The sequence below is a fragment of the Oncorhynchus nerka genome, linkage group LG17, assembly GCF_034236695.1.
Source record: "Oncorhynchus nerka isolate Pitt River linkage group LG17, Oner_Uvic_2.0, whole genome shotgun sequence".
NCBI lineage: Eukaryota > Metazoa > Chordata > Actinopteri > Salmoniformes > Salmonidae > Oncorhynchus > Oncorhynchus nerka.
In genome coordinates, this window is record NC_088412.1 from 32,933,573 (window position 1) to 32,960,055 (window position 26,483).

The 26,483-nt window shown below is 45.3% G+C and overlaps 1 protein-coding gene across 1 annotated transcript; it reads left to right on the forward strand.

Annotated features, from left to right (window-relative positions):
• The first annotated feature begins 584 nt into the window (after nucleotides 1-584).
• LOC115145100 (cytoplasmic polyadenylation element-binding protein 2-like) lies at nucleotides 585-18,523 on the forward strand. Its single transcript, XM_029686362.2, has 10 exons — nucleotides 585-2,037; nucleotides 3,729-4,001; nucleotides 7,098-7,188; nucleotides 11,261-11,311; nucleotides 14,236-14,403; nucleotides 14,515-14,604; nucleotides 15,570-15,688; nucleotides 15,832-15,946; nucleotides 16,415-16,596; nucleotides 17,867-18,523. Exons 1-10 carry the CDS (start codon nucleotides 1,516-1,518, stop codon nucleotides 18,092-18,094), a joined length of 1,839 nt encoding a protein of 612 aa, XP_029542222.1. The 5' UTR covers nucleotides 585-1,515; the 3' UTR covers nucleotides 18,095-18,523.
• Nucleotides 18,524-26,483: the final 7,960 nt, after the last annotated feature.

Consider the following 26,483-nt stretch of genomic DNA (forward strand, 5'->3'; position numbering starts at 1 on the left):
ATAGAACATATCTACTGCTCCTTAGAGGTGCTTTCAATGAGAATGACAAATCTATAACTCACATTCCTATGTGAATTTGTTTGGGTCGCCCAAAAAGTTACATATTGAAGGGACACTTGAAATGTTTTATGCAACTTGGCCCTGTTCTATGACAGCTGCTCTGGACACAAAACAGTTAATTACCTGTTTAAGGCCTATATATTCAATCTCTTTAGGCAAGAATGCATGCTTGTAGTCCATGTGTGACACAACATCAGTAGGAATAAAGCATATGATGGAGGAGATGGGGTATCTGATGGATATCTGACACATAGGACTGGATGTTCCCATTCCCGCCCAAACCTGCAGTGGACAAACTCATAAGTGTAATTTAAAGCGTAATGATCAGGACATCATGACGAAGGAGGCTACTGGACCTTGTGAAAAATGAAAGATTTATGCGGTGTTTGCAGCTCGGCCCCGGTAGAAGCGATCAGCAGCATTCACTAAAAAGGGCGGAGCAAGGGATAGAACAGAACTTGATGCGGTCGTGACGTAGACTTCATCGAGACCTTTAATCCTCTTCCGCAGCAGTACAGCCGGTATCGAGAGGAGGGGGTATACGGTCGGTCAGGACTGGATTTCGGAGGCTACAATATAAGGCTAACTTTAACATGAATAAATAGGGGCTTAGATTCATCGTGTTTAAAATAAGAAACAAATATTCATTGTAGAAAACGCCGACCAAACAGAGACAAACCCCTCATCTCTCGTAGACTATTTATCTGTCGACGCATCTATTCTGCACATTCTCCTATGTTGTTCTAGGCGGAGGAATGGACAACTGCGTTCATCCATATGTGTAGATAAATAAATGGGTGATTACGTTTTGGTTTATTACAGACCATTGGACACCGCTCTACTCCTCGACGGACGCACTCTAATATCTGCTCCTCCTCTTCTCCGGTTTCCATCCGCCAGTTGCGCCCCGGCTCGCCCTTGGTCTCGCACAGTAGCGTCGCCGCCGTGTCCCCACTGCTCCTGTCAGTTGCTGCGCATCGGCAAAACATGCAGGATGAGCCTGTGGGGGTGACAACCGAACAACGACCCCCGCCAACAGAGGAAAAGTAGTACAGAAAAAACAGCACAGTCAATAAAGCCGGGATACAGCAACCAAATGAAACCAACAACCAGCTGGGAGCCCTCACTTCCAACTACAACCACCTGAACCAGAATCCAGATTTTGGTCAAGATCATTTTTGCCCTACACAGTCTATATTTGACCTTCAGCACGACTGGAAAATACATCAGCTAGCTGAGTTTGGATGCACTGAGTCGCCCCTACCCCAAGGAAAATTCAGTCACCTGCCGCTGAGGCAGCCTTTCACCGCTCAAGTCTCCACCAAACCCGCGTGCAGCACAGACTCCAGCCCCGGACGAATCAGCGGCTCGCCAGTGGGGGAGGTTGAAGCCGATGTGGAGACTGTCGCGTCGCCATCGCCCACTTCCGTAAATCCAAACAAGGTTCAGATACAAATGGACTCCCTCATCACCCACCATATAAATAACGGCAATGGCAGTGGCACCGGCAATATGTTGGCCGGAAGTCTCGGGGGCGGTTTTCCAAACCTCCAGAACCAAGAGATGCAGAACCCGAGTGGTGGCTCAGCTTCACCTCCACTCCATGGATTCGGAACCCCGTGGTCGGTTCAGACCAGCTCTCCACCACCCGTCTCCAACTCGGCCAACCCTATCCACCACGCAAACGCGATTAATCAGATGGCTCATACCGAGCCAGACAACAGCTTTTATCCCGGTATCCCCTCCTCCATCAACCCAGCCTTCTTCCAGAGTTTTTCTCCGGTGTCGGCTAATCCGTGCCCCGGCATTAACGTGCAGGGCTTCACCAGTCCGTTCTCGCACCAGATCAACGCCCCTCAGCAGACGCAGCAGAGCCGCCGGTCCCCAGTCAGCCCCCAGATGCACCCCCAGCACCATCATCAGCACCAGCAAGGCGTCTTCCTGCAGCAGAGGAACAACTACAACCACCACCACCAGGTGAGCTATCTCCAGTCCTCTCTACACATCTGTTGACACGGAAACCATAACCAGGATCCCCGTAGAATAGAGGATTGATCCTTTAAAATGACAGATATATAGAAACTGTTAGAGTGGGTGGGAGGTTAATATAATACTTTTTTGTAAAGCTAATGTAAATTAGTGCACATCAATGTCACTCCTAGATTGTATTAGGCTCAGGCCATGGTTATGAATATGAATATGTTATTACATGTTAGTTAGCCTACTATACAGAAGTGCATAAAAGCAGCTATGATGATGAAAACAAATGCGGCCCTGTGCTCCCAGAACATGTAAGAGCTGCCAATGTAAAGCAGGGATTACATTATTCAATAAACCCCACACTGTGTGTGTGAGTGTGTGTGTGTTTGCATGCGTGTGACTAATAGATCTGAGGTTCAAATGTAAATGTAATCATCACATGCTTGGTAAACAACAGGTGTAGACTAACAGTGAAATGCTTACTTACGGGCCCTTCCCAACAATGCAGAGAAAAAAATAGAGAAATAATAGACAGGTAAAACACATAATAATAAATACACAATGAGCAGCGATAACTTGGCTCTATACACGGGGTACCAATACCGAGTCGGTGTGCAGGGGTATGAGGTAATTGAGCTAGATATGTACATACAACTAGGAATAAAGTCACAGATAATAAACAGTAGCGTGTGTGATGAGACAAAAGAAAGTTAGTGCAGAAAGGGTCAATGCAGATAGTTAAATACTCCAGGTAGCTGTTTGGTTTAACTATTTAACTAACTATTTAGCTGTCTTATGGCTTGGGGGTAGAAGCTGTTCAGGGTTCTGTTGGTGCCAGACTTGGTGCATCGGTACTGCTTGTCGTGCTGTAGCAGAGAGAACAGTTTATGACTTGTGTGGCTGGAGTAAGTGACCATTTTTAGGGTCTTCCTTTGACACCGCCTGGTATACAGGTCCTGGATGGCCACAGTGAGGTACTGGGCCGTACGCACTACCCCCTGCGCCTTGCGGTCAGATGCTAAGCAGTTGCCATACCAAGTGGTGATGCCGCCAGTCAGGATGCTCTCAATGGTGCAGCTGTAGAACTGTAGAACTTTTTGAGGATCGTTAAATCTTTTCAGCCTCCTGAGGGGGAAGAGGCGTTGTCATGCCCTCTTCACGACTGTGTTGGTGTGTGTGGACCATGAAAGATCCTTAGTGATGTGAATCCCAGAAGAACTTGAAGTTCTCGACCCGCTCCACTACAGCCCCGTCGATGTGAATGGGGGCGTGGTCAGCCCTCCGTTTCCTGTAGTCAACGATCAGCTCCATTGTCTTACTGACGTTGAGGGAGAGGTTCATGTACTTACTATGACTGGGATATGTGGTTATCCCACCAAGCTATCTTAAGATGAATGCACTAACTTTAAGTAGCTCTGGATAAGAGCGTCCACTAAATTACTCAAATGTAAATGTCATTGTGTGAGTGTGTGGTGAGAGAGAGCGGAAGAGAGAGGGAGAGAGAAATGGATGTTGGTGGTGTCAGTGTGCACGGGATACTTTGTATTAGTCTTAAAGCCCTAAATCTTCTTACCCTTCCAAACACAGGATCAAAAGAAACACACAAAATACCAACAATGAATACAATTTCACATTCAGCCTCTATCCACTCCTCCCCGTCCTCTCTCTCTCTATCTCTCTCTCTCTAGCCCATGGTGAAGCAATCTCCCTGGGGGGGCAGTCACCAGGGGAGTGGTTGGAGCTCTGGTGGTATGTCCTGGGGTCGGGACCACCGTCGTGGTGGAGGCATGGGCATCCCGGGCTCTGTCAGCCAGGTCTCCCCCATGAAAAAGCCCTTCTCCAGTAACGTCATCGCACCGCCCAAGTTCCCCCGTTCCACCGGCCCCATGGGCCCCAAGGCCTGGATGGAGGAGAACATGTTCCGAACAGACAGTAACAGTAACACGCTCATGCCTCTCCAGGTACGGGCTTTGACTGTGGTGTCTGTGTTTTTCTCAGTAAGCATAGACTGAGTGCTGCTTTAAACCTACAAAACATTAGGAACACCTGCTCTTTCTATGACATAGACTGACCAGGTGAATCCAGGTGAAAGCTATGATCCCGTATTGATGTCACCTGTTAAATCTACTTCAATCATTGTAGATGAAGGGGAGAAGTCAGGTTAAATAAGGATTTTTAAGCCTTGAGACAATTGAGACATGAATTGTGTATGGGTGCCATTCATAGGGTGAATGGGCAAGACAAAATATTTAAGTGCCTTTGAACGGGGTATGGTAGTAGGTGCCAAGCACACCAGTTTGAGTGTGTCAAGAACTGCAACGCTGCTGGGTTTTTCACGCTCAATAGTTTCCCGTGTGTATCAAAAATGGTCCACCACCCATAGGACATCCAGCCAACTTGACACAACTGTGGGAAGCATTGGAGTCAATATGGATCAGCATCCCTGTGGAATGCTTTCGACACCTTGTAGAGTCCATGCCCTGACAAATTGAGGCTGTTCTGAGGGCAAAATGGGGTGCAACTCAATATTAGGAAGGTGTCTGTGTGTGTTAGGAAGGTGTGTGTGTGTGTGTGTGTGTGTGTGTGTGTGTGTGTGTGTGTGTGTGTGTGTGTGTGTGTGTGTGTGTGTGTGTGTGTGTGTGTACTGTATACTGGTGGGTGTAGTGCAAAAGGGTTTTAAGGGTTTTAATGCAGTGAGTGAAATAGGGCCGGACTCATAGGATTACGGAATTATTTCCTGAATTAGATATTGAAGCCAGAGCGTGAGTGAGAGAGTGGGTGTTTGAGAGAGAGTGGTCGATGAAAGGTAGAGAGAGAAAGCAAGGATGACAGAAGAACAGTTTAAATGATGGGAATGGGACAGTTTAATATTCGCAGCCCTGTTTTCAAAGTGCAGAGTGTTTCGGAGTGTAGGATTGTGGGAAAGAAGGAGCAGGAAGGCGACAAACATCAAACGCAGAAAGTCAGACAGAGAAAGCAAAGCAGGAGGCAGAGGGGAAGACAGAGAGCCGGGAGGGAGCAGAGAGGGGAGAGAGGAAGACAGAGAGCCGGGAGGGAGCAGAGGGGGGAGAGAGGAAGACAGAGAGCTGGGAGGGAGCAGAGGGGGGAGAGAGGAAGACAGAGAGCCGGGAGGGAGCAGAGAGGGGAGAGAGGAAGACAGAGAGCCGGGAGGGAGCAGAGAGGGGAGAGAGGAAGACAGAGAGCCGGGAGGGAGCAGAGGGGGGAGAGAGGAAGACAGAGAGCCGGGAGGGAGCAGAGGGGGGAGAGAGGAAGGGGGAAAGTGTAAAGGGGCTCTTTAGAAAACACACAGCTGAGAATCAATGTCACTCCCAGATGACGAGCAGAATTACCATTTCAATCAGACGGGAGCAGTGTTATTTATTTCTGCCATAGTGGGAGGTGTCAGGGAGTAGGGCTGCTTTAAAGCTACTTTAACACCACGTTTAGCAGGTTTCACCTGAGTCTATTTCAGGATGGGAGTTGTTATAGCTCTATGTACACATACTTCAAGACCCATAACTGATGTCATCTAATTATGCACAGCACAGTTCTGACCTTTTAAGTACAAAGGGGGAAGCTGGAGGCAGAAGGCCTTAAGAAAGGATCTTTGGGTGGGCCACCGTCGCCATACTGTATTTTCCCAGGTGGAGACTGGAAAAACACGCTAGTTATTCCCCTGATCTATTTTTCAAAGTAATCCCCTCATCACTTTCTCCCTTCTGTCATGGCTCTGCTCTTCCTCTTCCAGGAAGCAGGCGAGGCTCCATGAATTGTTCATTTCCATAAACAGTGTCCGACTAGCAATTCCTCAGATTCCATACACGTCTACTCTCTTTTCCTTCCTTCCTCTGTGTTATGTTTGGATAGGGCTTTTTGCATTTGTGCTTCATCATGATGTGAACGTCATTGACAGAGATATGTAGAGGGAGAGAGAGAGAGAGAGAGGGGTGTATGCTGGCACTGGGAAAGAAAGAGAGGTGACCTACTGCCTATTCCGTGGAGTGTACATTCCTACACGCTTCGATCATTCCATAATAATGCCTTTGTAAATCCTTCATAAGATATGTCATACCATATAAAGGATGTTATACTACACAGACCTGTACTACATTCTTATTCGCTGACAGTGTGGCAACACTCCTTCAGTTGCTACAGCATCACATAAACTAGGATGTCCACCCGATGACAGGCTATAGGATATATAACGGCCATGTTGTTTTTCCTCTGTGTAAAGCCCAGCTATAAACAGGCCTGGAGGGAACTTGGCCGGTCTGCCTGTAATAATCTGGCATTATCCAACCAATGGCCTTTTCTCTCTGCCCTTCCTCTTACTGTCAGAGGCCCTGACCTCAGAGTCAGGCAGTAAACGTTAGCCTAACATTAACCTACAAATCACACACAGATTGACCACTGGACCACTTTTAGATAAGTGTTTTTCATCCTGTCTGTGGAGAAGTAGTGTGTGGAGTACTGTTGAGTGGTGGTCTGGCTATGTGATGAACATACATCTAGCATGTTCAGCACGTAGAAAATGTTTTTATTTTTATTGTCTAATTAGATAATAGTGTAAATATTAAGTTGTGAGAGGTACTGATATGACCTTTTACTATCTCGCCTCCCTCTCTACTGTACAGGGGTCTGTATTATTGTCCCTCTGATGAGTTCGTAATAACCTCCATCCCATCCCAGCAAGCACTCTGGGTGAAATCCCTGGATTTGGTTTCCTCTCTCTCTCTCTCTCTCTCTCTCTCTCTCTCTCTCTCTCTGTCTGTCCGTCCGTCCGTCCGTCCGTCCGTCCGTCCGTCTTTCTGACGTGCTCCAGAGTTCCTGGTGAATCCATCATTGGGCCCATACAGATTTGTTTTTTATCCATGGATGTGCTGTCCACATGCAGAATATTAAGCCACACCCACAGGCTTACCCATGCCTACAGTATGTACCAGACCACTGCAGGGTTCCAGTTGTTGTATGTGTGTGTTTCAGTTTGACAGTTTTTTTCCCAGTTGTTTAAGCCTTCATATCTCTGTCCTTCCCTCTCTCTCCCTCTCTCCCCTCAGGATCGATCTAGAATGTACGACAGTCTAAACATGCACTCACTGGAAAGCTCTCTGATTGACATCATGCGGGCGGAGCAGGATCCAATGAAGGGTGAGACACTACTTATTTACTCCCTCCCCACCGTCGTTAATTCTCATACTTACTGTACTTACTCACTGTATAATGGGGAAGGGCATTGTGATTGTGGAGAATGGTGATTAGGGGGAATGCATTTGAGGCGCAGCATACTCTTTCCCAAGGAACTGACAGGCTTCCTGCTCTCTCCTCGAGGCATGTTGTTTTCCCCAGCGCGAGCAGCTTATGTTCTCCCTGGTAAGAGTAAGTATTACTGCCACCACCGGCTGTGCCTTTAAATGAACTTACAGCCCTGATCCTGCTGCTACTGCTACTGCTTAACCTGGGGCGCACTGACAGACAGGAGTCAGGCAGCCTGGCAGCACTCTCTGTCCTGATAGGATAGGGTAGGACACTCCTCAAAGGGACAAGGAGTAGGGTGACTGGGCTGGCCCAGGAGTAGGGTGACAGGGCTGGCCCAGGAGTAGGGTGACAGGGCTGGCCCAGGAGTAGGGTGACTGAGCTTGCCCAGGAGTAGGGTGGCAGGGCTTGCCCAGGAGTAGGGTGACTGAGCTTGCCCAGGAGTAGGGTGACTGAGCTTGCCCAGGAGTAGGGTGACAGGGCTGGCCCAGGAGTAGGGTGACTGAGCTTGCCCAGGAGTAGGGTGACTGAGCTTGCCCAGGAGTAGGGTGACTGAGCTTGCCCAGGAGTAGGGTGACAGGGCTGGCCCAGGAGTAGGGTGACTGAGCTTGCCCAGGAGTAGGGTGACTGAGCTGGCCCAGGATTAGGGTGACTGACCTTGCCCAGGAGTAGGGTGACTGAGCTTGCCCAGGAGTAGGGTGACAGGGCTGGCCCAGGAGTAGGGTGACTGAGCTTGCCCAGGAGTAGGGTGACTGAGCTTGCCCAGGAGTAGGGTGACTGAGCTTGCCCAGGAGTAGGGTGACAGGGCTGGCCCAGGAGTAGGGTGACTGAGCTTGCCCAGGAGTAGGGTGACTGAGCTTGCCCAGGAGTAGGGTGACAGGGCTGGCCCAGGAGTAGGGTGACTGAGCTTGCCCAGGAGTAGGGTGACTGAGCTTGCCCAGGAGTAGGGTGACTGAGCTTGCCCAGGAGTAGGGTGACAGGGCTGGCCCAGGAGTAGGGTGACAGGGCTGGCCCAGGAGTAGGGTGACAGGGCTGGCCCAGGAGTAGGGTGACTGAGCTGGCCCAGGAGTAGGGTGACTGAGCTTGCCCAGGAGTAGGGTGACTGAGCTTGCCCAGGAGTAGGGTGACAGGGCTGGCCCAGGAGTAGGGTGACTGAGCTTGCCCAGGAGTAGGGTGACTGAGCTTGCCCAGGAGTAGGGTGACTGAGCTTGCCCAGGAGTAGGGTGACAGAGCTTGCCCAGGAGTAGGGTGACTGAGCTTGCCCAGGAGTAGGGTGACAGGGCTGGCCCAGGAGTAGGGTGACTGGGCTGGCCCAGGAGTAGGGTGACTGGGCTGGCCCAGGAGTAGGGTGACTAGGCTGGCCCAGGAGTAGAGTGACAGGGCTGGCCCAGGAGTAGAGTGACAGGGCTGGCCTAGGTGCTGGATCTTGAGGAGAGATCCAGGTAAACTGCAGTCAGTGTAAAATGACTCCTGGCTAGCTACACAGATGGTTAAGCCTACTGGCTTCAACATACTCCCTCAAACCACGGACAGGAGGCTCCTAAGCCTATATGGCAGAGACTGGGAGACAATTTTAAATTTACAGTACACAGCACAATCCCTTACATTGAATTTGGCACAGTATACTACCCATGAAAGACTATTATTATTGTTAATTATTTACTAGTCTAGATAGCAATGTCATTCTCACAGCCAGTGTCCAGTACTCCACCTGTCCAGGACTCTTGAGTTGAATTTCTTGTTTAGCCTGCAGGAGCAGATAGAGCAGACATTTGAGTCATTTAGCAGATAGTCTTATCCAGAGCCACTTACAAGAACAATTAGTGTTAAGTGCCTTGCTCAAGGGCACACCAGCAGACTTGTCACCTAGTTGGCTCATGGATTCGAACCAGCGACCTTCTGGTTACTGACCCATCGCTCTGCCGACATAGGCCAGTATTCACAGCACAGAGAACCAGAGGGAAACAGACTCAATTTAGACATGATCGCACATTCACACACAGCATGTGACAGCCAGAGGAGTGTGGAGGGGAGGGTGAAGGGGAGGGTGGAGGGGAGGGTGGAGAGGACAGTAGGGGAGGGTGGAGAGGAGGGTGGAGGGGAGGGTGGAGGGGACAGTAGGGGAGGGTGGTCTTGGCCATTTATAGCCCTGACTGCTAGGCACAGAGAGGAGAGGAGGGTGGAGAGGAGGGTGGAGGGAGGGCGGAGAGGAGGGTGGAGGGGAGGGTGGAGAGGAGGGCGGAGAGGAGGGTGGAGAGGAGGGCGGAGAGGAGGGTGGAGAGGAGGGTGGAGGGGAGGGCGGAGAGGAGGGTGGAGGGGAGGGTGGAGAGGAGGGCGGAGAGTAGGGTGGAGAGGAGGGTGGAGGGGAGGGTGAAGGGGAGGGCGGAGAGGAGGGTGGAGAGGAGGGTGGAGGGGAGGGTGGAGGGGACAGTAGGGGAGGGTGGAGAGGAGGGTGGAGGGGAGGGTGGAGGGGACAGTAGGGGAGGGTGGAGAGGAGGGTGGAGGGGAGGGTGGAGGGGACAGTAGGGGAGGGTGGAGAGGAGGGTGGAGAGGAGGGCGGAGAGGAGGGCGGAGAGGAGGGCGGAGGGGAGGGCGGAGAGGAGGGTGGAGGGGAGGGTGGAGAGGAGGGCGGAGAGGAGGGTGGAGAGGAGGGTGGAGAGGAGGGCGGAGAGGAGGGTGGAGAGGAGGGTGGAGAGGAGGGTGGAGGGGAGGGTGGAGAGGAGGGCGGAGAGGAGGGTGGAGAGGAGGGTGGAGGGGAGGGTGAAGGGGAGGGCGGAGAGGAGGGTGGAGAGGAGGGTGGAGGGGAGGGTGGAGAGGAGGGTGGAGGGAGGGTGGAGAGGAGGGCGGAGAGAGGAGGGCGGAGAGGAGGGCGGAGAGGAGGGTGGAGGGGAGGGTGGAGAGGAGGGTGGAGGGGAGGGTGGAGAGGAGGGTGGAGAGGAGGGTGGAGGGGAGGGTGAAGGGGAGGGTGGAGGGAGGGCGGAGAGGAGGGTGGAGGGGAGGGTGGAGAGGAGGGCGGAGAGGAGGGTGGAGGGGAGGGTGGAGAGGGGGGGCGGAGAGGAGGGCGGAGGGGAGGGTGGAGAGGAGGGCGGAGAGGAGGGTGGAGAGGAGGGTAAAGGGGGGTGGAGGGGAGGGGCGGAGAGGAGGGCGGAGGGGAGGGCGGAGAGGAGGGCGGAGAGGAGGGTGGAGAGGAGGGCGGAGGGGAGGGTGGAGGGGAGGGTGGAGAGGAGGGCGGAGAGGAGGGCGGAGAGAAGGGTGGAGGGGAGGGTGGAGAGGAGGGTGGAGGGGAGGGGACAGTAGGGGAGGGTGGTCTTGGCCATTTATAGCCCTGACTGCTAGGCACAGGGCTAAGCTAACAGAGCAGAAGCAGAAGGCAAGCACAAACCTAACAGGGCTTTAGAAATGAGCTTAGCTAATTGGGCATGGGAGATCTACCATGCTAACATGGCAGTGGAAAAGGGTTGCTTCTTTTTCAACTGGAGATCAGATCATTTGCCGGTATGCATTCTTTCTCTGTTCACACGTCTGAGGTTCTTTCCATTAAATAACTGACTTTTGCTTCTGATACTTCATTAGGGTTAACCCAAATTGATTCAGGGTTTTACTTAGTGATAAAACATTTAGATAACCAGGAAGTTGGCGATGTTGACATTGGCGATGTTTACATAATAGCAAGTAATTCAGGTTTTGCATTGCATTCTAGGTAACATTCTCTGTAGCTTAACATGCTAAGCAAGTTCTATATATATATTTTTTTCCAGCTCAAGCTGTCTCCATGGATCAACGGGGTATTGTTCTGTGTTCTGTTTCTGACACTACAGCTCAGTAGGCTATAGCCATGTGACAAGGGTGCTGCTGCTCCATATACATGGCCGTGCCCGTGATGGCCTCGCACTGGCCTCTCCATCTGCTGAGAGTCTCATCCCTGTGTGTATGTGTGTGTGTTGTGTGTGTCTCTCTCTAATGTCAGGCCGTGTGGGATGCCCTCACCCCGGAGCCGACGGCCTGCTCATGCTCAATGGTAATTATCTTTCCTGGCCAACGCCAGCTTGTGTCTCTTTTTCCATCTCCTTTTCAGTGTAAATGTTTCCATATGATGATTATCACGTTGGAGACGCTTAACCAGGCTAGTTCGAGAAGCAGGCTAGACAGTATGTGTAGAATGGACATTTCTGACACTTTTCTGAACATCATTTCTTTTCTGAACTTCTGGATTGCTTTGTTTAATGAGTAGTGTTGGTTCTCCTATGCTGTGCTGTGGGTGTCAGTTAGACTGACAGTAGACAGTAGTAACAGTGTAGTAAACATGTCTCCTGTTATATATGTATATAGAATCTATAGGACAAAGTCAGCCATCATGTTGCTGTAATCCTACAGTGGCTTAAGATAATGAAGCACTGTATGTCCAAGAGGAATGTTTAATAGTGTCCTTCGCACGATGAAGTGAAATGCCTAGTTGTCTAAGTCTTAAGACAAATTTGCCCAATCTTTTTTTTTGCACATTCTGCTCTCAGAGAACAGTTCGCTTTGAAAGTGCAGTAACTGCAGTCGACTGTGGTATTTTGGACTCAGTAATTGCAGAATGCAGTTATACTGCAAAATTACTGCAGTAAAAAAAAACAGTGTTATTTTAGACACAGTATTTGCAGCACACTGTAGTTATACTGCAGTGTACTGCAGTTATACTGCACTCTGACTGCAATATGTTTTCGTAAGGGCTGGACAGGTTAGGTTATATGATGTGATGGATACGAGCATTTGTATTTGTTAATTGGCAGCTAAGCACGGATCATCATGCCACTTAATTTGATACATATGAAGACCCTCAATATTTATTAGAAAGGAGCATCAAGCTCATCACCGTGCACTTTCACCACCCTGTAGCCTAAACTGTGCATGCATTTCCAAGTTGCAGTGGGAGGACCACCAGCATAGCATCGCATGACAGCAAATGTACGCTAGTTATTCTATCAAACAATTGCGCAAGTAATCATTTCCACCACAATTTGTTGCGTAATTCATTTTAACGACACAAAAAGATCCCACTATGTCGAACGAACAAATGATCTGCCAACGTTTATAAAACGGACACTTCCTTTCCACTTGTTTTGATACACAATGACATTACTGGCATAAAAACTGCGGAGGGAAAGGTAATGACAATCTTGTGACCATAATAAGGTTTTATGATACTCCAACCATGCAGTCAGATGAGGAGGAGATGAAAGGGGTTAGGGGTAAATAATGGTACTAGGTACTAGAGGGCCATAGTTTGATTGCTCTGTAGTGTCAGTAGTACCATCCAGGTCTGTGGGTGATTTACTTTGCGAGGAATGTCTGCAAGACATAAAACCACTGTTTACTTTGTTTACGTACAGCAAGGAGCTATGGGAGACGTCGAGGTAAAGCCGCCTTCGTGTGACGTGCAGTCTGTGTCGTGTCATGTGTGTTGCGTGTACATACACTACACAGCATGGTTTAATGCTACTAAACTGCAGCTACCAAAACAGTGTCTGGATACAAACGATTCAGTGTTTCTAGCGTCAGCATGACTCATCACCAACCGTGAAAAGGCTCAGTTCAGTCAAAATGATCTTTTTTCCTGTGTTTTGTATCATATTGTAAAACAGCTGATGAAACTAGCACTGTAAAAGTGTGTCTTTTTTTATCAGTGTTATTTCCTGATAGTTACTAGTTGAAAATACAATCCACAAAGGACCTTCTAATCAGTGTGTTTGCACGGGCGGGAGTTTCTGCTTGCCTGGTGTTATCACCAGGCGGTAAATTGGTTAATAGACCAATAACAAAGCTCCAAACCTTCCTGCCAATAACAGCTAGTTTTAAGTTTCCCCTCCCTACTCAGACCACTCCCAGACAGTCCTAGCAAAATTCTTCCTTGAAGAATAGTTTTTGTATATATCTGTGTAATGTATAATGTATATATTTTTCAATTTTAATGGGAAACTATGACAGTAAGGTACTTAATTGTTACCCAGAAATGATTTGATATTGATACAAAACGACTGCATTGGGCCTTTAACTGATGTGGGAGACAACAGAAATAAAGATTTAGTATGAATGATACGTGGTGTACCAAGCAGTTGCTTCTTGTACCAGCATTTGCTTTTTGATTTTGATTGTACTATGTTACAGGTCACTGTGCTGCACCATATGTGTTTACATCCAGACATAGCACATTGCTATAGGTTTCAGACTCAGTAAACCATAGGTTTTCCTCAGTCCATTACTCTAACCCCTGCTACTGCTTTCTTACCAGATCTCTATCCTGTCCTCTCTGTCTGCTGTCTGTCAGTCAGTCACAGAGCTCTGGCTGGAAAATTCATGGTTGCGTGTCTTGGTCTTACAGCACATCTATACTAGATTGCACATAATCCTCTTTCACTTCATGTTTATACTTTACATTGTAGCTACAAAGCACAAAGCCTGATGACAGTTGTCAACAGCCATGGCACATGTTGTTATAGGCCCTTTGCATTTATCATGTGATTCATTATAAAACGAGAAGTATATCAGAGCAGGCTGGTGGGAGGAGCTATAGGAGGAAGGGCTCATTGTAATGGCTGGAATGGAATTAATGGAACAGAGTCAAAAATGTGGTGTCCATAGGTTTGATACTTTTCCATTTATTCCATTCCAGCCATATAAATGAGCCTGTCCTCCTATAGCTCTTCCCACCAGCCTCCTCTGAGATATATAACATTAAGCAATCGGGCTCCACGAGTGTTCAATCTAATAACTGTCATTGGGTGTTATAACAAAGATAGTACAGAACCATTGGTTGCTTCTGTTGTTTACAAACCCCCAAATATTGAATATGCACAGCAGAAGTATGGGTGCCTTGTGATGTGACTGTATGTTTGTTTGCGTGTATCTATGTGGATGTCATTGTCTATGCGGTCTGACCTCTGACCTCTTCTTCTCAAGGCCGCTCGTCCCTGTTCCCAATTGAAGACAGCCTCCTTGATGACGGGCACGGTAACCAGGGCGTCCCAGGGCTTGACACCAACTGTTACCCCCACCCAAACGGGGAGCGCATTGAGCGTTTCTCCCGCAAAGTGTTTGTGGGCGGCCTTCCCCCTGACATAGATGAAGGTGAGAGGAGGAAGAGCATAACACAATCGTGTTAGTTCAGTGACTCACGTTGGTTCCTTCTTCTTTCCCCCTGCTCCCTGCTCCCTCCTCCTTCTATCTTTCTCTCGTCAGATGAGATCACCAACAGTTTCCGTCGCTTTGGCCACCTGGTGGTGGACTGGCCACACAAGGCTGAGAGCAAATCCTACTTCCCCCCGAAAGGTAAAGCTCTGCTCAGAATTCCTTTAACTGAAACTGACATAAAGGTACAGTATGTCATAAAGGTACAGTATGTCATAAAGGTACAGTATGACATAAAGGTACAGTATGTCATAAAGGTACAGTATGTCATAAAGGTACAGTATGTTATAAAGGTACAGTATGTCATAAAGGTACAGCATGTCATAAAGGTACAGCATGTCATAAAGGTACAGTATGTCATAAAGGTACAGCATGTCATAAAGGTACAGTATGTCATAAAGGTACAGTATGTTATAAAGGTACAGCATGTCATAAAGGTACAGTATGTCATAAAGGTACAGCATGTCATAAAGGTACAGTATGTTATAAAGGTACAGCATGTCATAAAGGTACAGCATGTCATAAAGGTACAGCATGTCATAAAGGTACAGTATGTCATAAAGGTACAGCATGTCATAAAGGTACAGTATGTCATAAAGGTACAGCATGTCATAAAGGTACAGCATGTCATAAAGGTACAGTATGTCATAAAGGTACAGTATGTCATAAAGGTACAGTATGTCATAAAGGTACAGCATGTCATAAAGGTACAGCATGTCATAAAGGTACAGCATGTCATAAAGGTACAGTATGTCATAAAGGTACAGCATGTCATAAAGGTACAGCATGTCATAAAGGTACAGCATGTCATAAAGGTACAGTATGTCATAAAGGTACAGTATGTCATAAAGGTACAGTATGTTTTAGCACCGTATACTGTATATATATGGCCTATAGCTATCAATGCAGTCCCTGTGACTGCTGGAAGAGACAGCACAGCTAAGTTAACCCACATTCTCTTTCCATTATGACTACCTACATAGTCTGTATATATAGTACTTGGTCAAATGGGAATAATTCAGTGTATTTGTAGCAGTATTTTCCCACACTATTGGATATGCTTTCCAGGTGCTATCCCCTGAGAGTGTGTTGTGTGTGTTGCCTAGGTTACGCCTTCCTGCTGTTCCAGGAGGAGAGCTCAGTGCAGGCTCTGATCGAGGCCTGCATGGAGGAGGACGGCAAGCTCTACCTCTGTGTCTCCAGCCCCACCATCAAAGACAAGCCTGTGAGTCCAACACAAACCCTGCTCTCTGTTGGGCCATTCCCACCAGCAAGGACATATGTGAGACTAGCAACACCTACACTGTGTAATTCTATCTGGCGATGATTAAATGTATGGGATATGTGTGTACGGGTGTGTGTCTCTAGGTCCAGATTCGTCCATGGAACCTGAGTGACAGTGACTTTGTGATGGACGGCTCTCAGGCTCTGGATCCTCGAAAGACCATCTTCGTAGGAGGCGTTCCACGCCCTCTCAGAGCAGGTAAACACACACACACAATCTCCCTCTATCACAGAGCTCTCCAACGCTCCTGTAGATTTTCACCCCAACCCATGTCTAACCTGGTTCAGTTTATCAACCAGCTAATTATTAAGGTGTGCTAGATTAGGGTTGGAGTGAAAACCTACAGGACAGTAGCTCTCCAAGTAGAGGGTTGGGCAGCTCTGCTCTAGTTGATCTACTCAGTATGTAATTGGATCGGTATGTTCATGTTGGTGATGGTAAATAGATAAACAGATGTTGTGTTTGAAGTAATATGGACCATCTGAAATGCTGGCAATGTTTCCCCCGTGTAATCACATCTCGTATAATTCATCTGACAACCCCCTCCTCCACTCTTTCGCTCTTGCCCCTCCCCCATCTCACCTACTCATGTGTCACCTCCCCATCTCCTCCCCCCCGTTCTCTCTCGTTTCTTCTGTTCTGTCTCTTTCTCTCATCTCTCTCCAGTGGAGTTGGCCATGATTATGGACCGTCTCTATGGGGGGGTCTGCTACGCTGGCATCGACACCGATCCAGAGCTCAAGTACCCAAAAGGGGCGGGGCGCGTGGCCTTCTCCAATCAGCAGAGTTACATCGCTGCTATCAGCGCCAGATTTGTCCAGCTGCAACATGGAGACATTGACAAGCGGGTATAGCCCTCCTCCCTTTCTCCCTCTTTCCCTGCCATCCTTCCCTCCCTCCCACCTACCGCTCCCTCTCATTAACCACACAATCCTGTGTCAGAGACGTTCTCCTCATGATTTTCTAGGGATGAAGAGAGAGAGAGAGTAAGAGAGGGAGCGTGTGAGAGGATCAGTCCTCCTGAGGATTTGTGGTTCAAAGGAAAAGAGTGTGTGTGTTCCCTCAGCATCACACGCAGATAGTTAGACGGTGGTTGCTATGGAGAAGAGAATGCTTGTTAGTGCTGATTGAATTAGTTCCATTTCTCAGCACCGACTCCTTTGTCTTTAAATCTCACAGAGCCTCAACCCTGTCCTTGTTTGTATAGTAGCATGTTCATCTCTCACTATGTATACCAGCATTTTATCTGTGCTTTCTCAGTGTATTTACATGCTGTATGCTACATGTATTTACATCCACACCTATTATTTTATAGGTATATTATTTGGATTTTCGACAGGCAGAATAAAAACTTAATTTAGGCATACTGGTCGAAATTAATTAAGGTTCGGTTTAGGAACAAATGTCAGGTTTAGGTTCAATTTAGGTTGTTTCGCTGAGGTTAAGGTCAGGGTTATGGAAAGGCATAAAAGTTGGGTTAGCATAATGCCGTCCGCCGCCATACTGCAGATTGTCTGCCGGTCAAATATACACTTATCCTATTGCCTTTCTCAGTATACACTGAGCTTGCAAAACATTAGGAACACATGCTCTTTCCATGACTTAGACTGACCAGGTGAATCCAGGTGAAAGATATGATCTCACCTCTTCAATCAGTGTAGACAGGTTAAAAAATGATTTTGAAGTCTTGAGACAATTTTTGATGGATTGTGTGTGTGTGTGCCATTCAGAGGGTGAATGGGCAAGACAAAATATTTAAGTGCATTTGAACAGGGTATGGATGGTGTTAGGTGCCAGGCGCACTGGATTGAGTTTGTCAAGAACTGCAACGCTGCTGGGTTTTTCACGCTCAACAGTTTCCTGTGTGTGTCAAGAATGGTCCACCACCCTAAGGACATCCAGCCAACTTGACAGAAACTGTGGGAAGCATCCCTGTGGAACGCTTTTGACACCTTGTAGAGTCCATCCCTCTACGAATTGAGGCTGTTCTGAGGGCAAAACGGGGTGCAACTCAATATTGGGAAGGTGTTCCTAATGTTTTATACACTCAGTGTATGTATCTGTGCTGTGTCTGAGTATTCCACTTCTCATCCCCTCCATGCCCCTGTACCCCTGCAGGTGGAGGTGAAGCCCTATGTTCTGGATGACCAGCTTTGTGATGAGTGCCAGGGGGCGCGTTGTGGGGGGAAGTTTGCCCCTTTCTTCTGCGCCAACGTGACCTGCCTGCAGTACTACTGTGAGTTCTGCTGGGCTAACATCCACTCCCGCGCCGGCCGAGAGTTCCACAAGCCGCTGGTCAAAGAGGGGGCTGACCGCCCAAGGCAAATTCACTTCCGCTGGAACTGAAGAGAAACGCGATCACATGTCACTATGGAGACATGGTCAGAAGCAACAGTCAATGAAGAGAGACATCGCCAGGCAGGAAAAAGTGTCATCTCCCTGCTTCTTACCGTAAGCTATCAGTATAGAGTACATAACAGTATACAATATATCTATCTTTTGTAGCAGCCAAACATTACAAGCCTCAGTTTTTCACCAATCCCCCCTTTCACATCTCAGGCTCTAACAACTTTTTTTGTGGTACCTTCATGTTTTTTTAAGAGGATATTTAAAAAGAGATAGATGTTTTGTAGTTTTTCAAATTATTTTTATATGTGAGATTTAACGTAGATATGAGAATGTCTTTGCATGGGGGTAGCCTGTCTGTCTGTCTGCCTGTCTGCCTCTGTCTGTCTGTCTGCCTGTCTGTCTGTCTGTCTGTCTGTCTGTCTGCCTGTCTGTCTGTCTGTCTGTCTGTCTGTCTGTCTGCCTCCTGTTTGTCTGTCTGTCTGTCTGTCTGTCTGTCTGTCTGTCCTGTCTGTCTGTGTCTGTCTGTGCCTGCCTGTCTGTCTGCCTGTCTGTCTGTTTCTGGTCTGTCTGTCTGTCTGTCTGTCTGTCTGTCTGTCTGTCTGTCTGTCTGTCTGTCTGTTTGTCTGCTGCTAAAAAAAACCTTGATTCTATAATCTGGACGCCTGCACCAGGTCATTTACCAAAGGTAGCAAAATGATAGGAAGCGTAACAGGGATACACTTCTGCCACAAAACAAACTTTAATTGTTCATTGTTGCTATGTTCTCTTTTTCCTTATTGGGGAAGAGGTACAACAATTATAGGGTTATCTTTGCTCTCATTTTGACCTGAAAAAATACAACTATAAATAAAAACTATAAACAACTATAAATATGAATCAGCTTTGCTGCTATACATAATATATGAATAGATGTATAGGTGTTATATATTAACAGCATCTGTAAAACGTAATCTTGAAAATGAAATGCAGTCTGCACTCAAACACTCATGGCCCCCATTGCCATGGAAGAATAGAATGTGAACATTAAAATGCATGTTTGTGCATACAGGATAGACTTAACCATCACATACAGGATAGACTTAACCATCACATACAGGATAGACTTAACCATCACATACAGGATAGACTTAACCATCACATACAGGATAGACTTAACCATCACATACAGGATAGACTTAACCATCACATACAGGATAGACTTAACCAACACATACAGGATAGACTTAACCATCACATACAGGATAGACTTAACCAACACATACAGGATAGACTTAACCAACACATACAGGATAGACTTAACCATCACATACAGGATAGACTTAACCAACACATACAGGATAGACTTAACCAACACAACACTTAACCATACATACAGGATAGACTTAACCATCACATACAGGATAGACTTAACCAACACATACAGGATAGACTTAACCAACACATACAGGATAGACTTAACCATCACATACAGGATAGACTTAACCATCACATACAGGATAGACTTAACCATCACATACAGGATAGACTTAACCATCACATACAGGATAGACTTAACCATCACATACAGGACAGACTTAACCAACACATACAGGACAGACTTAACCAACATACATACAACCATCACATACAGGATAGACTTAACCATCACATACAGGATAGACTTAACCATCACAACCAACACATACAGGATAGACTTAACCATCACATACAGGATAGACTTAACCATCACATACAGGATAGACTTAACCATCACATACAGGATAGACTTAACCATCACATACAGGATAGACTTAACCAACACATACAGGATAGACTTAACCATCACATACAGGATAGACTTAACCATCACATACAGGATAGACTTAACCAACACATACAGGATAGACTTAACCAACACATACAGGATAGACTTAACCAACACATACAGGATAGACTTAACCATCACATACAGGATAGACTTAACCAACACATACAGGATAGACTTAACCAACACATACAGGATAGACTTAACCAACACATACAGGATAGACTTAACCAACACATACAGGATAGACTTAACCATCACATACAGGATAGACTTAACCAACACATACAGGATAGACTTAACCAACACATACAGGATAACCATCACATACAGACTTAACCAACACATACAGGATAGACTTAACCATCACATACAGGATAGACTTAACCAACACATACAGGATAGACTTAACCAACACATACAGGATAGACTTAACCATCACATACAGGATAGACTTAACCAACACATGCAGGATAGACTTAACCAACACATGCAGGAAACAGATATCATATAACAGATATCATACATAAACAGATATCATATAACAGATATCATATAACAGATATCATATAACAGATATCATATATCAGATATCATATATAAACAGATATCATATAACAGATATCATATAACAGATATCATATATCAGATATCATATATAAACAGATATCATATAACAGATATCATATAACAGATATCATACAACAGATATCATACATAAACAGATATCATATAACAGATATCATATAACAGATATCATATAACAGATATCATATAACAGATATCATATATCAGATATCATATATAAACAGATATCATATAACAGATATCATATAACAGATATCATATATCAGATATCATATATAAACAGATATCATATAACAGATATCATACATAAACAGATATCATATAACAGATATCATATAACAGATATCATATAACAGATATCATATAACAGATATCATATAACAGATATCATACAACAGATATCATACATAAACAGATATCATCTAACAGATATCATATAACAGATATCATATAACAGATATCATATAACAGATATCATACATAAACAGATATCATACATAAACAGATATCATATAACAGATATCATATAGCAGATATCATATAACAGATATCATACATAAACAGATATCATATAACAGAAACCACTAAATCCTACTGTGAGTAGCATGTACAAAAACAATAGAAGCCTAGGTGTTCAAAATACCATGGCGATCAAGACAAATACATTAAAACTACTTACCTAAAACATCTTGCATGCATTGATGTTGATACGTTGTTTGATCCGACATACTTATACAACAAAAAAATGCTATATTGGTTCTAGACTAGTGGATGCCACCATTTTGTGACGTGGTGGTTTGTGAGGAGTGAAGAAGCTGTTGAGAAGCTGAGTGGTGTTTAGTCAGTGGCTAGTGTCGTCTCTGTGCTGTCTGTGTGGGTCTTGTTAGTGTGTGGACAGAGGTTTTAGTTTAGTAACAATGTAGATATATGAGAATGAGAACATCACAATATTTTGCCTTCACCCCTCCTTTCCTCCCCACCTTTTTATAGTTACTGTGGTTACTCTAATGTAGCAAAGCACTTAAAAGACCAAAAACACACACAGTAGCCTGGCTGGATCAGCTAACTGCAGGCATACGACTGGGAGATGTGTGTTTGTGCGGTGTAGTGTGCCGTGTGTTACACTAGTTGGCTAATCCATACCGCTGTTCAAATGTTGTCATGGAGAAGGATTCGTAAGGAAGCATCTGTCCAATATTTGTTCCTGGGTCGTGTTATCAGGCTATGAATTTTGCAGTTGGATGAAACTGTTCTATAAGAAATCTGTCTCTCATATGTACAGTAATTATTAGTTATGAGACTCCAGACCTATAGAAAGTGGCCAAGTTCTATGTCCTGCTAGTGAAGGATGACAAAGACACACCCCTTCACTGATAATAATAAAACATTTGGGTCTGCAGAATATATGTTAACTGTGTTCTTCGTTTTCTCTAACTGTGACCCTGTGAGGACATCGCTCTTAAATACTTTTCAGGGGACAATCCCTCTCTCTGTGAGTAATGACCTGCTGGTGCATTAGAATATCAGCTGTATGGTACTGTACATGTCTGTATCTCTACAGGGTAATATCCCTGTTATTCCTGTGTCATAGTGTTTCATGCCCTGGTGTGGAGTCCTTGGTATCCCGTAGGTCAGGTGTCAAGTGTTGCTGTTACTACCCTATGGGGATACGATTTTATGTTCGTTTATTCACATACTGTATTATTAGAACATTCATTTGTTTAACGTCTTGAACTTGTGACCCCCTCCCTGTCCCAAGCATCTCTAATCACTTTTGATAATATATTATGCACTTCCCTTTCTATATTTCCCTCTCTTTTCCCTTGGATGATTTGATTCTTGACTCATTTTTCACCCTAGCAGTTAGATAGCTGATAGAATGCGGACGTGGTTTGGGTAACAACCTATTTTGCTCCATTTCATTACTCATGAAAAATTCTGTTCTAACAAACTTCTACCTATTTATAATTCTACCAGATGATTTATTGAATGCAATTTTTTTCATAATTGTGTGCAGAGGCGGTGGTCTTAGTTTTTTCTATGTGAAGGAATTAGTTATCTAATACGTTCTAATATATTCAAACTGAGTCCCGTTGTTACAGGGCATGTGTTTCTGCCCGTCTCTCTGTAAGTTAATAGGGTGCTGAGCTATGATGACTGGCTCTACAAAATGGTAGCCAAAAAAATGATGAGCAACAGCTTCAAAGCAAATGAGGGATCCTTTAGCCACCAGCCACCCTACTTGTACTCGAGAGTTCTTGTACGGCGTTCGTGGTGTGGTTGGTGTTCTGCTCAGAACAGAACAGAGCTCGCTTTTACCTTGTCACCATTGCCCTGTAACACTTGACTCCTTGTGCTGTTTGTTGAGTAATTGGAGTAATATGTTGAACACTGTTACTTTGTACAGTGCCTTCGGAAAGTATTCAGACCCCTTGACTTTTTTCACGTTTTATTATGTTACAGCATTATTCTAAAATGGATTAAATTAATACAAATTCTCAGCAATCTACAAAAAATACCCCATAATGACAAAGCAAAAACAGGTTTTTAGACATTTTATTTGCATAAGTATTCAGACCCTTTGCTATGACATTCGAAATTGAGCTCAGGTGCATCCTGTCTCCATTGATCATTCTTGAGATGTTTCTACAACATTGATTGATGGAGTCCACCTGCGGTAAATTCAATTGATTTGACATGATTTGGAAAGGCACACACAATGCATGTCAGAGCAAAAACCAAGCCAAGAGGTCGAAGGAATCTTCCGTAGAGCTACGAGACAGGATTGTGTCGAGGCACAGCTCTGGGGAAGGGTACCAAAACATTTCTGCAGCATTGAAGGTCCCCAATTACACAGTGGCCTCCATCATTCTTAAATGGAAGAAGTTTGGAACCACCAAGGCTCTTCATAGAGCTGGCCGCCCGGCCAAACTGAGCAATTGGGGGAGGGAGGTGACCAAGAATCCAATGGTCATTCTGACAGATCTCTAGAGTTCCTCTGTGGAGATTGGAGAACCTTCCAGAAGGACAACCATCTCTGCAGCACTCCACCAATCAGGCCTTTATGGTGGAGTGGCCAGACGGAAGCCACTCCTCAGTAAAAGGCACATGACAGTCCACTTGGAGTTTGCCAAAAACCTGCTTCAGAGTGCTCAAGACCTCAGACGGGGGCGAAGGTTCACCTTCCAACAGGACAACGACCCTAAGCACACAGCCAAGACAACGCAGGAGTGGCTTTGGGACAAGTCTCTGAATGGCCTTGAGTGGCCCAGCCAGAGCCCAGACTTGAACCCGACCGAACATCTCTGGAGAGACCTGTAAATAGCTATGCAGCAACACTCCCCATCCAACCTGACAGAGCTTGAGAAGATCTGCAGAGAAATACAGATGTGCCAAGCTTGTAGTGTCATACCCAAGAAGATCCGATGCTGTAATCGCTGCCAAAAGTGCTTCAACATGTACTGAGTAAAGGTTCTTAATACATGTGCAAATATTTTGTCATTATTGGGCATTGTGTGTAGATTGATGAGGGGGGGGAAAACAATTTAATAAATGTTAGAGTAAGGTTGTAACATAACAAAATGTGGAAAAAGTCAAGGGGTCTGAATACTTTCCGAAGGCACTGAATGTGTGTGTCTTTGTATTTTTAAGAATCATATTTATTTCACTTTTTAGTAGACAAATAACTATTTGATTTTGATTGTATTTTCTTATTTCAATAGGTTTGTTATTATTATTATGATACATATTTGAGTTGTCCTAATGTCCTAATGATGTTATTAAGCCGGGCTCTGTTGAAAGAAAAAAAGAAACAAACTATTTTAAAAATCATGTCATTATGTATATATTGATGTATTACTATATAACTGTTTTAATATGTCTAAATGGTTGATATATAAGTTCAGCTTTACACCTTTTAATTGAAGGAAAGAAACATTGAGGGTTTTATTATATTCACGGAAGACACTTGAGATTCTCCCCCTGTTGCATCGAGGCCCGCGGCGCCTCTCCTCATAGATGCTCTGAAACTTGAATATAACACATTTTGAAAGGCTGACTAACCTCGATTCTGTGTTGTGACGTGCAATACTGTTTCTAATGTTTGTATAAAAAGTAAGAATTACAGTGTAAACCTTTTTAATGCAGATTTATTTTTTTCATTGCATATTTTGCATATTTCTGATCCACAGTGTCATTTTTTACTGTCAGAAAAGAAACCCCTTTTCATTGCAACTATTTTTAAATCCAGATATCTTTGTACTGATGTAAATGATTGTAATTATTTTCAATAGTGTTTTGCTAACAAAAAGAGATACTTTTTCATGCATATTTCTATTTTATTTCATTTTCATTTTTTACATTTCATTTAATAGTAGAATACTTTGAAACATTTTTCATATTGTATGTCATTGATATTATTTTGTATTTTTATGTGGCAATATATACCATTTTAAGAGGCTAATTGCATAGATATTATTTTAATTTGAATAATTTTTTAATCTTTGTAATATTGTTAAAGTAACTAATTTCTAAATTTGAGTTGGTGTATGGATTCACAAAAGTAGTTTGAGGTGTACCGATTGTAATTATTACTCAATGGTTCTTTGATATGCAAAATAGATATAATGTTGATTCAAATGTTTGTTTGTTTTGTATTTAAATGGTGTGTTGATTACAATCTGTTTTCTTTCATTTCCTGAATAAATAAAGACCCATTCTGTTCAGACACAACATGCTTGCCGTTTTTCTCTGTGTTTGTCTCTATGGCTCTGCCTAATGTTTAGGACAGTTGTTTTTCTTTGCCCGGAGTACCCCTGATGTACCTCCTCATGCATTTAACCTGTAAGCCTATGGTCTCATGAGTCTTCTCAAGTACCCCCATGGGTCCTTGTATCCGTGGTTGGGAACCACTGGTTTAGGATGCCATCGCTATTGCTTAGCTATTCTTGACTAAGCTACAGTATATAGGGAGAAATTACCCTCTGCTTTCTAGCCTAACTGCATAAGGAGTATTTTAGTTGTATGTCTGAATAGGAGTGTAGTGAGTGATATGAAACATACAGGTAACTGTCAAAATAAGTTAACACAAAGTACATTGAAAGCAGGTGCTTCCACACAGGTGTGGTTCCTGAGTTAATTAACCAATTAACATTCCATCATTCTTAGGGTCATGTATAAAAATGCCCAGTTGCCCATTGTTTATGGCTAGAAGAAGAGATCTCAGTGACTTTGAAAGAGGGGTCTCTAAGGAGCATAGGGGGTTTAAAGAGGGTGTGTTGTGTGTCACCAGATCTCAACCCATTGAACACTTACGGGAGATTCTGCTGCAGCACATGACAGCATTTTCGACCAACAAAACACAAAATTATGTAATTTCTCAAGGAAGAATGGTGTCGCATCCCTTCTATAGAGTTCCAGACTCTTGTAGAATCTATGCCAAGGCATATTGAAGCTGTTCTGGCTCAACACCCTATTAAAGTCGCCCACAGTTCTGGGCGACTTTAACCTCCCCACGTCTACCTTTGACTCATTCCTCTCTGCTTCCTTCTTTCCACTCCTCTCCTCTGAACACTCGAGACGTGTAGTCCACTTGTCATTCCAATCTCCTTTGCATTAGCGTAGCCTCTTGTGTAGCCTGTCAACTATGTGTCTGTCTATCCCTGTTCTCTCCTCTCTGCACAGACCATACAAACGCTCCACACCGCGTGGCCGCGGCCACCCTAATCTGGTGGTCCCAGCGCGCACGACCCACGTGGAGTTCCAGGTCTCCGGTAGCCTCTGGAACTGCCGATCTGCGGCCAACAAGGCAGAGTTCATCTCAGCCTATGCCTCCCTCCAGTCCCTCGACTTCTTGGCACTGACGGAAACATGGATCACCACAGACAACACTGCTACTCCTACTGCTCTCTCTTCGTCCGCCCACGTGTTCTCGCACACCCCGAGAGCTTCTGGTCAGCGGGGTGGTGGCACCGGGATCCTCATCTCTCCCAAGTG

What these genes read in the sequence shown, in the direction of transcription:
- LOC115145100 (XM_029686362.2), top strand. Translation starts at nt 1,516, where the DNA reads ATGGACTCCCTCATCACCCACCATATAAATAACGGCAATGGCAGTGGC. An exon ending in ACTACAACCACCACCACCAG is followed by an intron (nt 2,038 to 3,728) that starts GTGAGCTATCTC and finishes CTCTCTCTCTAG; the next exon opens with CCCATGGTGAAGCAATCTCC. An exon ending in TCCACGCCCTCTCAGAGCAG is followed by an intron (nt 15,947 to 16,414) that starts GTAAACACACAC and finishes ATCTCTCTCCAG; the next exon opens with TGGAGTTGGCCATGATTATG.